Source organism: Zingiber officinale, chromosome 9B (genome assembly GCF_018446385.1).
Source record: "Zingiber officinale cultivar Zhangliang chromosome 9B, Zo_v1.1, whole genome shotgun sequence".
Lineage (NCBI taxonomy): Eukaryota > Viridiplantae > Streptophyta > Magnoliopsida > Zingiberales > Zingiberaceae > Zingiber > Zingiber officinale.
In genome coordinates, this window is record NC_056003.1 from 28,105,801 (window position 1) to 28,118,187 (window position 12,387).

Consider the following 12,387-nt stretch of genomic DNA (forward strand, 5'->3'; position numbering starts at 1 on the left):
ATTCTTCTGGCCAAATATTGTAACAAAGCTCGAAAGTAAAAAAAATGAATAAGGCAACTTGAGACTATCATTTTTTATAAAAATTTTTCATCGACTGCTAGGGTAAATTGGAAAGTGCTCGCGGCAAGTAATCCAGAAACTCAGCATCCTATGGTTGAGTTCCACTGCAAATGCATTGTAACTGGGGATCAAATTGCGGATGCTTGGGTGACAACTTGACGTCTGTCCACTGCATCGTAGCTCCGAGAAATTAACAAAGCTCGAAAGAAAATGATAAACTCAGTTAGCCTCAATGACTAGCTCTGGGGGTGACCCGCCCGACCCCACGAAATTTTCCGATCGATCACTAGGGTTAATCGAGAAGTGGTCGCGGCGGACGACCAAGAAGCCTTCATTCTTTGGTTGTGCTCCTCATTTGAAGGAAATTTTTTTACAAATTCGTCATAGCTGGAGATTGAACCGTGGGTGCTTGTGTGACAACCTGGATGCCTTACTACTGCACCATAGCCCCGAGGGCAATAAAGCTCAAAAGAAAGAACTTGAAGCAGTTGTTCATTCATGATTAAAGCACCAAATATAATTGCTAAAGTGCACATAAGGATCAATGTAGAAACGAAGTTACCCGGGGGTTATGGTGAAATGGTTAGATCTTTGAACATGGATCCCAAGAATCTTAGGGTCGAGATTCAATGTTGTGAATTGCAGAAAAAAATTTCTCTAATAGGTAGTGAGTCTAAGAAAGCGGACCACTCAATATACCATTGTAAGTACCTCCTAATTTACCTTGATGATTGATAGAAAATTTTTATATAACTAAGTCGTTCGCCCTTAAAATTAATCAGTTTGAAGAACTAGATATGTAATGTTAATTAAAAAAATATAGAAACAAAACTGTAAAATACAATTTTGACTAAACAATAAACAACCACCTGAATTATGAATTTTATTATTAAAGAAGCATCATCAAATTCTAATCACTAGCACACTAAAATATAAAAAAAATTTAAAATTTGTAAGTTTGAGTAATAAAGAAAATGAAATACATAAACTAAACACTTACAGCGGATTCCGGATTGTATGTTTTCATAAGCGGTCGACGATGGTCCTTTGTGACCATCGTACTTGTCGTCAGAAGAGTAATCACGGAAGATCAAATTGCATGCCCTTCACAATTCCACAAACCAAATCTCTCTTCTTCAAATGGATGAGCCAACCTTGATTTTTTCTCTCTCGAATGACCTTTGCACTGATCGCCTTGGACGCTTTTTATACAAAAGGCAAGCGACAGTAATGTTGCTAATTAAAGAGGAAGATGAAGGGGAAGAGGAGTCATTTCACCTTCTTATCTCCAACATATTCCACTCGTCCAAGTTAATTCATAAAGATCTTTTAGTCACAAAGACTATGTAAAAACATTCAATTCATATTTCAAGAGAAATGGTTCGTGCGACAGTAAGCACACAACAATTACTGCTAAGAAAGTTGTTACACTTAACTTAGTTGCTCTATCAATCTAATTAAAGACATCAATAACTTATCTTTATCTCAGATTAAATCATTTAAATTAATATGAATATCTTCAATCCCTCATAATGACTATTGTATCGAGAATATGTTCAATCATCTGCAATCGATACATCATTCACAATCACATTTTAAGTACTCAATAAAAAATATAACGGGTCGACTAGCGAATAAATTCCAAAGATGTAAATCAATTTTAATCTTCCTTTTTAGTTAGAATATGTTCATTCTAATCATTCACTTTCCTAGTTATATTCCATAGACCAAATCATCCATAGCCAATAAGATACATGCAAAAGTAGCAGACACTAATTATAACTTTAAGTAGACAACTAAATAGGATACATATTAAAGTAGCACATACTCCTATGAAAATGTCTTGAAATGATTTCACCTGAATGATTAAATATCTCTTTAAATAGTCTATTATCTATACCATGAGCCCAAGTCTACAAAATAATAAAACACATCAAGGATGTAGCTAGACAAACTGAACTGAAATGATATCATTTCGTCAATAAACATAGAATTGCAAAAGGAAAAGGAACGACAATCTAAAAATGATGCAACTTACGTTCAATCGGTATGTCAAGAAGGGAGTATCGGAGAAGAGAAGATGACGAACTTCGCTGGGAAAAGAAGTCAGCATAGAGGGATAAGGTTTGTAAAAATTCGTGGAGGCTAAGATGGGGATTAATGAAAATATATAAATATATTTTAGAGAAGAACATTAACAAAATAAGATTTTTTTTAAAAAAAAGTAAGGTCTTCCTTACTTTTTTAAAAATAGCTTATAAGCTGTCAAACATCTTATTTTGACAGCTTATAAGCTGTTTGTAAAAAAATTTATCAAACAAATTTGAAGAACTTATAAACACCAAAACATATTTCAAGTTGTTTTGTAAAGCTTATAGGCTCAGCCAAACACTCTCTAAAAGCAAAGTAAATATTGCATTCCATACTTGCATTTGGAGATTTCGAGAAACTTCTTCGATTCTAAGGTCTTGCAATTTACAATGCTACTATCGCAAGATAAAGTCGTTGTATCTTGGAAGATGATAAGCACTGTGCGGAGCAAATTTGTCTTAAAAAATAAAGTCCAAATCTAGCCTCGACTTCACCTAAGCGGTGTTATACTGTCATTCTGTGTGCTCTCATATTACACCACCACCACCAAATCCAACAGAGTCAAGTGGTCAAATTTAGAAATGCTTGTTGGGAACGGTTCCTTCTTATAGAACTAGAGAAAATTGCTTCACTAAGCAAAAGACAGATTAAACTAGAGTTGTAAATAAACCAAACATTCGTGAACAATATTAGTGTTTATTTTTGTAAGAGCTTGTTTATGTTCGTTGAATACACACAATCAATTAATAAATAAGTTTGAATAACTCTTTAAACTATATAAATAAATTTGAACACATATGTGTTCAGCTCGTTAATGTTCATGAACAATTTTCGTGAATAACATTCGTGAGCAATGTTTGTAAATAATGCTCATGAATAATTTTTGTGAACGATGTTCATCAATACGTTCTTGAACAATGTTTGTGAACCATGTTCATCAATAAAACTCTTATCAACATGATAATTAAACAAATAAAGTTTCCAAATGAATTTAAAAAGTTTGTATTATCAAGCTCAATAACCAAATAAACAAACTTAAAATCTAAAAGTTTCAAATAATCAAACAATCTTGAATTGAGAACTTGATAACATCTAAATAAATCATGCTCAAACCAAGCTTGAACCAAGCACAAGCTCATTAAAAAGAAACAAACAAACTTGAATAATCATTTCAACGACTTGATTCATTTTAAGCTCGTCTTAACTTGATTTGACTTGATTATCTTATCAAATAAGTGTGAACACTACAAAGTTTGTCTCCTTTACAACCCTGGACCGGACCTTGATCCCAATTACTATTCTTCGGGTTAAGTGAAGCTTTCTATTGACAATGGAAATTATTCCAGTATGAGAACAAAAGATAGATCAACTCCTTGACAAATAACTTATGATTAACTTTCTGCTGAGTCAGCTATTACTGTTGAACCTATTGCTCCAATCGAGTTGATCGCAAACAAGTAAATCTTCAGTGAGTCGGACTTCGGTGGGTCTAATCCTTAGTAGTCAGCTTCCCCCTATCTAGTTTTAAAAAACTAATAAGAGGTGTGAAAGGGGGTCAAGGTGCACCATAGCGTGACCCTCTGATACTCAAGTTAGAGTCAAAGAAAAAAACGGAGAGAAGAAACAAAGAATAGTGATATAGAGAAGAGGCATTTTCTTTGTAGCAGCGACGCCCTTTCTTTATACAACGTTTTTATTCCAAGTGGTTGTATGATTCTGGCCCTATAGCTGTCATAACCCTTCTTTTCTTATAATTGACACCTCCTTTCCTTTCCTACATTTGTAACTACCATCCATTAATATCACCAAAACCTCTTAACCTGACACTTGTCAATAATTGATTTGCCTCCTAGTTAAACCTAACAATGCTAACCTACTGGATGATGTGCTCTAATGACTCGACCCCAACTCTACTAAACTCAGCCGAAACATTTTAAGTGTTACCGAGCTCCCCATATGTGTTGCTGAGCTCTCGATAAGAATTGTCGAGCTCTTTTGAGGTCAACATCCAACTTAACCCAAGCATGGTTGACTCCAACTGACTTAGCTTTGGTCCCTATTGACCAAGTCAAGGACATGCTACGTGGGACTTATATTGACTGAGTCAAGGAGGCATTATGTGGAATCTATGCTGACCGAGTCAAGATCATGCAAAGTAAGACCTCTACTCATCTCCCCTATGAAAAGTATATTCTATTGACTTTCTTAGTGCACCTCTTTAGTGCCTTAATTTGCTTTTGGGCTATTCTCTCTCAGAACATTTTCCCATATTCATAGATTTTTTGGTGAATCCTTTTGAAGAGGAAGAGAATCTTTTAGTTGTTAAGAGCTTATGTTGGATTTAATCTCTAATTAGTGGGCTATCATGTTATTTTGTAAGTATACAGATTTATGTCATTAAGAATCAAACCCCATTAAGTGATCTAACTTTTGCTTATTGAGAGTTTGGGTTAATAAATGTGGTTTATATGTGTAAAACTCGTAACATGTATTGTTATTATCTATGAATTGATAACTGATACGGGTCCACTGTATACAAAGGGTTTGGTCTCCGGTGAAGAGATTATGACGCCGTCAACTTAACTCCTCCTGAAGATCAACCCTCTTGCTTGCTCCTTTTTCTCCGTAGGATTTTCAGATTTGAGACGACACTTTCTAAGATGATGTCGACTTCACTGCATACAAGTTCTTCATCTCAATTTCAATTTATTTAATTCATGTTGTGCCATATTATTCGATGTTACTAGATCCTTGTCTTATTTTGTTTTCTTATTCGAGTTTGATGCAGAGGTTTCTTTCTGCACCTATGTGTCCCATAGATCAAGAGTTGTACTGATTTGTCAGTCAAAGTCAAAATGAGTCAAACTTGACCCAATGGAAAGCTAGATGGGATTCAGATCTGATCAAACGAGCTTAGTACACTCATCCTCGTGATTAAAGGACAAGTCATTGATTATATCTTAATCTCATACTCTATCTCAATTTTAGACTCTCTCTCAGTCTCGGTAGCAGACTCTATCTTAGTCTCAGACTCTATCTCAGTCTTAAACTCCCTCTCAGTCTCAGACTCCTTCACAGTCTTGGCCACAGTCTCGACAGGAGACTCTATCTTAGTCTCAGACTTCATCTCAATCTCAAGCTCCCTCTCAGTCTCAAACTTCTTATCAGTCTCGACAATAGACTTCATCTTAGTCTTAGACTCCCTCTTAGTCTCAGACTCTCTCTCAGTCTCAGACTCCTTAGTCCCAAACTCCCTCTCAATCTTATACTCTCTCTTAGTCTCGATAGCAGACTTCATCTTAGTCTTAGACTCCCTCTTAGTCTTAGACTCTCTTTCAATCTCGGCCACAGTCTCGGCAATAGACTCCATCTTAGTCTCATACTCCCTCGTAGTCTCAGGCTCCCTCTTAGTCTCGACAATAAACTTCATCTTAGACTCAGACTCTCTCTTGGTCTCAAAGTTCCTCTCAATCTCACACTCTCTCTAAGTTTCAGCGGCAGACTCCATCTTAGTCTCAAACTTCCTCTCAATCTCTACCACAATCTCGACAGCAAACTTCATCTTAGTCTCAGACTACCTCTCAGTCTTAGCCACAATCTTGGCAACAAACTTGCATCTTAGTCTCAGACCTCCTCTCAATCTCGACCATAGTCTAGCCAGCAGATTCGCGCTCAATTTCGACAGTAGACTTCCTCTCAGTCTTCGCTATCATTGTTAACGACATCTTTATCTCAGCCCCAATCGCCAATATTCTCCTTCAAAGGCAGATCTCGACATCGTCTCCCTCAAGGCCACTTCACATTTATGTCATCTTTTTCATCGTTAAAATATGTCTACGCCCTATTTGGGTTGTTGGCAATAACTGTAAATATTCTAGGACGTGCGATGTCCTTAGAATAGGAGAGATGTTACGAGGTTATCATATTTGATGTCATAGATACCCTCCTACTAGCATGTGGCGCTGGATGAATGAGAAGGCAACCAATGACGGTAGAATATGGTCTCCTGCTCGGCCCTTGCAATGATAATATTCCAACTGATATGGAGATGTTCTTCAGAGAACCATATAAGCATCACTGAGATAATGATGCTAACTCCAACAGGTGCAATCTTTCTTCTCCATTATTTTTGTTCTTCCGCACACTATTTCAAGTAAACCCTAATTTGAGCATCGGAGTGACTTTGGGATCTGTCCCCCGCTAGTCTAACCCTTCCTTTGAGTGCATCTCAGGTCCCTTCATCTTTTCCATCGACGATCCCCGGAGCTTATGCACATCAACAAGTTTGTTGACTGATAGCTTAACCGTCCACAGTGTTTTGGCCGGAATAGAGTTCACAAAGTTACATCATTCATGCGGATTAGGAAAACTGAATATCTAACAGCTTAGTCATCTTGAAATCGTTTGCAGAATTCTCTGTGGGGAATGCCATTCTGATTAGGTTTAAATCTCTTCTATATTACAGTGAATGTGATCCCAAAGATAACTTCAGACGTATTGCTCTGTAGCAAGGAACAATGTCTGCCAGGCCACATGCCATACAGGAGTTGCAAGATCATAATATTATCATTATTATTTTCAACAAGAAATTAAAGTGAAACAGTTCAGTAACATATAGGCAGCAAACATACGAGAAGGAAAATGAACACGAGACGGAAGTGAACACCTGCGAACACACAGGCAATTCGATCCAGTGGAAAGACGATGCATATCCAAGTTAATTTGGTTGCCAAAGGAGGGTAGTCTCTGCGATCATGGAAGTGACAACATATGGATCCATGTTGGAAGCTGGCCTTCGATCCTCAAAGTACCCTGACAAGCAAATGGATAATCTGAGACGAACAAAATAAAGCCTTGATACCAAGAAAGCTAGCTAGCTATCAACCTTTGCCAGACTTTTCGGTGTCGCGACCGACTCGAATGGATGCTCCCCGGTTAGCAACTCCCTGCCAACCAAGGCAACGGAGAAAGATAATGTTTAGGTTGTAGGAATAAGATAGATTGTTTCAGACTGGTAATGAGTATAATCATCTACCAATCTTCGAATTGTGTAAAAGGGTAAGACTTTACCCAAACGAAGGTGTCGATATCAGCAGTTTCATGTCGGCCGGTGAGGCGGCGCTCGTTGCCTTGTCCATAGGCAGATATGTGGTCTTTGTGCCTCAGCCCAAGTTTATGAATTGCTTCCTTGATGACTTCATACCCTCCATCAGACCTCATGGACTTGGTGCTGAGAATTACAAATGCAGAAAGGCATTAGGACTCATGGCTTGTTGATGTGCTCCTGTATCGTCTTCATGGTGTGCATACCTGTAGTTTGTGTGAGCACCAGCGCCATTCCAATCGCCCTTCGAGCAGCAAACCATCAAAAGTCACAAGTCAATACCAGAGACGAGCATGAACTGCAGATTTGGTCGAGTTAATGCAATTTTTACCGGAATTGGCTTTGGATCGAGAGAAAGCACCACTCCAGCTATTTCTGTAATGCGCTGTCGAAAAACAAACCATCAATCTATCTGCTCTGCTGATGGAAGGTAGAGAGTTGGATTTACCTCGAGCATGTACCGAGCAATCCACAGATGATCACCGGCAGAGATGGCAGCGCAAGGACCTACCTGAAACTCCCACTGCAGATTAACATTCCTCAAATGCGTCGTCAGAGATCCTGAACACTTGAAAGTCGATCGAGAAGTTCTTCACGAGTTAACTACTGGGGTTTACCTGACCAGGCATGACCTCCCCGTTGATGCCACTGATCTTGACGCCTGCATAAAGGCATGCTTTGTAGTGAGCATCAACTACGTCCCTCCCGAAAGCCTTATCAGCACCAGCGGCGCAGTAATAAGGACCCTGTGACAGAAGAACTACTCATTCTCTGGCGATGCTTCTTCAGACGAAGTAAAATGAATACCTGAGGACCAGGAAATCCACCAATTGGCCATCCAAGAGGCCAGTTCACATCCTTCTGAAGGAGAGTGTACTCTTGCTCTATCCCGAACCTATCAGGGACAGTACGTTTAGCGGTTTAGGAAAAGAAAAAGGAAACAAAACAGCTCAGTGCATGTTTGAATTGAATCATCAGTACCAAGTTTCTTCTGCTTCAACAATGGAGTTGCTGAATATCTTGGCAGCGTTGTATCTTTTGTTTGTCGGGATTGGCTCACCTTGTGGCGTGTAGCAATCGCACATTACCTATATTTCAAGGAAATGAGATATAAATGCAATTGTTGAGGCTATAGTCACTGAAAGACTTGGCTTACTAGGATGTTGTTGCCCTTCCTGAAAGGATCCTTGAAGATCGCCTGGGGACTGCAAGCACAAATCAAAGATGCATGTGTTTTTGCAAACAAGTATAAAGACCTTGTTGATCATACCAGAGAATCACTTCACTGTCCTTTCCAGGAGCTTGGCCTGTGCTTGAGCCATCGTAGTTCCACTTGGGAAGTTGGCTGGGATCAGTCACAGGGCCTGGCAGTGTCTGCCAATTTGGATCAAAACTTGCATATCAAACAAACATTCTGAGAAAATTTGTGTTCTTTGAACTGACTGTCTTCTTACCCTTGCTTTGCTCCTCAGGTCAGTGCCAGAACCGCCTACCCTGTTGGATCAGTAAAACCATTTAATTAATGTGAAAGAGAAACACAGGGACTAAAGGAAATAGCTTGATATCAATATCAGAAGCTTACAAGATAGTTGAAATGAAAAAGCTTATCAATGAAAATCAAAGCCTATAAAGAAGGAGAGGAACAAACCATATGTACTCAGCGATGAGCTTCTCAGTGTAGTCGGAGAGGTTGAGGTTGATGAGATCTGTGAGCAAAGCCATGGTTGAATGACCTTAGGATAGGGAAGAGGGAACCAAGTTTATATAGGAGAGGAATGATTAGGGAGACTAAAGTAATGGAGATCAAAGTAGTTTAGTTCAAATTTAGCTTTCTTGAATAAAAGAGCACAATTAATAATGGACACCTTGACTACTTGATATTCTTTTTCCTTGAGTCATCAAGAAGATAGGGTGAGTTGTGACAAACGGTTTGGGATCTTGAAAAGAAATGAAAGAAAACGCCTTGGTTTGGCACTGATAATGCCATCGTTCTATGGTTTGCATGCTAAACAAAGAAAGAAAAACTTTTGCTTTGAAGAGTTAGCTTTAATGTGAGCTTTTGTTTTGCACTGTACTATTAAACATTTTTTAGAAATCTGGTAGCATAAAAATTTACCACATGCCAAACTTGAAAATTCAATATTTGTGACTAAAACATCGCAATAAATGCACAGGAAGACTTGTAGGAAAAGCTCAAGTTCTTAAAAAAAAAAATAAGGGGCGTGTCTTGTTCGAAATCTATTGGAAAGTTACTTTAGGCATATCCAAAGAGAGGTTTTTAAAAGGATTTGTGAAATACAAGACTGAAGAAAAAAAGCTCAAATCATTATTGATGAAAATTTTGAAATTTGTAGTTTAAAAGCATAGTAAAATTTTAAATCTATTTTTTCATTTCAAAATTAATAATATGGATGAGATCGGTAATTAATGATGGAAAAAAATGATCATGTAGGTTCACAAAAAAATTATATGAAAGTTTTTTAATTGTTTAGAGTGATATGTTTTTATATTTTTAATGTGGTATTTTAGGTATCTTTTTCGTACCCTATTGCACTTTACTGTGAGATAGAAAAGTAAAGGGATTTCAGAACCATCTGCTTATGGAAAAAGGTTAAAAAGGAAGAGAAAGTAAAAGGAAAAGATTTCCCTCTTTCTACCTTAGGTGTTCCATAACCATAAGGATGACCAATGTTCTTGTTTTGGATTGGTAATAATGTTCTTGTGCATTCTAAAGTAGGATGGTGCTTTAATGTCATCGAACTTTGCTTTTGTTTGCATTGGCTTTCTTTTGGAGAAATTTGTAAGCATAATTCTCATTGATGGAGCTATTTATGTTGATCTAACAGATAGCAAAATGGTGTTGTTCACGTTTGGTATATAAATGTGTAATATCTGTTGACGAGAATTGCAATAAACGAAGAGGAAGACTTTTGTAGGAAAAGATATGTGTAATATCTTCAAACTTTGATATTTTCACAATATGAAAATTTCTAAATGCGTCAAACTTATCCTTCAGGTTCATTTATTCGTACTTACTATTGGAACTACAATTAGACCCGACCATGATTTAAAATCGATGGTTCAAAACTATCAGTGAATCATCGGTTCAATAGCTCCTAACAGATCGACCTTTAATTTTAATTGTTTAAAACTATTACGGTTCATGGTTTGATCCGTGATCCGTCAGTTCATGATTTGATTTATGGTTTCTAACGGTTCAAGATTATTATTATTATTATTTAAAATAAAAATCTATGCATTTATAAAAAAATTATTTGCACTTATTTAAGTTGTTTACGTATCCCTGCAATTTTAAAATAGTATGAACTTTAGAAGTATCGTTATCAATACTTCCTTATATCTTGGATATCGAAATTTACTTGGTCTTATCATTGGTAAATTGAATATCATGATCCTCATTTGAAATTCTTTGCCCCTCCAAAATTGAGATGATAAATAGGGATGACAATTTTCTTCGAGCTCAATAGAGGCTTCGATACACGACTCAAATGGAGAAAGGTATTGAGAGATTTTTTTTTGACTTGATTAAATAATTGAATAATCGAGTATGGGGATTTTTCAGGTTCAGATATAGAGACGGATCTAGTAAAATCGAACCCATATCTGATTCGAATAACCAAAATATATATCCCAATTAAAGCTCTCACCTTCGCCCCTCATTTTTCCAAAACTCATTATGTGATTTCTCTTCTCCCTCTCAAACCATTGTCGTCGCCTCCTTTTCCATTTTCAAACCTATAACTAAAGATTTTTGGATGAAAAGAAGGTGAAATTCTAATTTCAAGCATGACTTTGAAATCCCAATTTCAAGGTATTTGCCCTTATTTACTTTTTAATGATTTTGACTTGGGGTTTTAGGGTTTAAACTTCTTAATATTATTCGAAGACAAGAGTCTAAAAATGAGAAAGGGTTAATGATATTTCTAAACTTTATTTTCATTTATCTAAAGTTTGAAATTATTGTTTTCTCTACGTTATTTTATTTTACGTTTTCTTTTCTTTTTTTAACCTACATTATGCATCATTTTCAAGTTTATAAAATGGATCCAACAAATATTACAATAGAAAAATGAAGCTCCAACAAATGTTACAACAGAAAATGAAGTTCCAACAAATCATGAGATGCCACAAGTTCCACCAAAATACGAGATCGGTTATTGATGCCTCTCCTAGTGCAACAAGAAAGATAAAGATGGCATATGTGGTTTGGAATCATTTTCAAAGAAAGAAAATTGAAGGAATAGACAAGACAATTTGCAACTATTGTAAGAAATCATTTTCTAGTAACAGTAAACATAGGGTAACACAGTTGTGTGATCATTTTAAAATTTGTCCCAGATGAATAGTTAGTGATATAAGGCAGAAAACATTAATTAAAGAGCAAAACAAGGGTGATTTTGTTATTAAAGGTTTTCAATTTGACCAAGAAATATCAAGGTATATTCTTACTATAATGATAATTTTACATGAGTATCCATTGACAATAGTGGAGCATCATGGATTTCATAAACTTTTAGCAAGTATTCAGCCTTTGTTTAAGGTTCCATGTCATAATATCATCAAGAGTGATATACTAAAAATGTATGACTATGAACAAGAAAAAGTATTGAACTTGTTTGAATCTAATAAAGGGAGGATTGCTTTAACCACTAATGAGTAGACTACATCTAATAAGAGGAAGGGAATTTTGGTTTTGACAGCCCATTTCATAAATGATAATTGGATTTTGCAAAGTCATATTTTAAAGTATATTTTCTATTTGTCACTCAAATATGTAATATTTTTCGTTATTTCTCAGAGGACGGGAATTTTCTATTTTCTATTTTCAATTAAACATGTATTTACATATATATTATTGTGTTTTCATTATGTAGGTTTGCTTATGTTCGCTCTCCACATACTTTAGAAGTTCTTGCTAATGTGATAATTGTTAGGACCTTCGGATGGCTAGAGAGGGGGGGGTGTGAATAGCCTCTTCACAAACTTACACAAATTTTCTTCCAGAACTTTGTTAGCACAGCGGAAATAAGCAAAAACAAACTAATACAAGGAAGAAAACAAAACACCACTAACACAATGATGTACGAGGTTCGGGGATAACTTGCCCCTAC

The 12,387-nt window shown here is 36.5% G+C and overlaps 1 protein-coding gene across 1 annotated transcript; it reads right to left on the minus strand.

Annotated features, from left to right (window-relative positions):
- Nucleotides 1-6,568: 6,568 nt before the first annotated feature.
- Nucleotides 6,569-9,021, minus strand: LOC122025459 (glutamine synthetase nodule isozyme-like). Its single transcript, XM_042584265.1, has 13 exons — nucleotides 8,904-9,021; nucleotides 8,710-8,749; nucleotides 8,526-8,629; nucleotides 8,412-8,460; nucleotides 8,237-8,343; nucleotides 8,063-8,150; nucleotides 7,873-8,001; nucleotides 7,704-7,778; nucleotides 7,587-7,640; nucleotides 7,462-7,499; nucleotides 7,222-7,381; nucleotides 7,037-7,097; nucleotides 6,569-6,963 (listed from the first exon to the last, which is right to left on the minus strand). The coding sequence occupies exons 1-13, from the start codon at nucleotides 8,975-8,977 to the stop codon at nucleotides 6,869-6,871; spliced, it is 1,074 nt and encodes a 357-aa protein (XP_042440199.1). The 5' UTR covers nucleotides 8,978-9,021; the 3' UTR covers nucleotides 6,569-6,868.
- Between the last annotated feature and the right edge of the window lie 3,366 nt (nucleotides 9,022-12,387).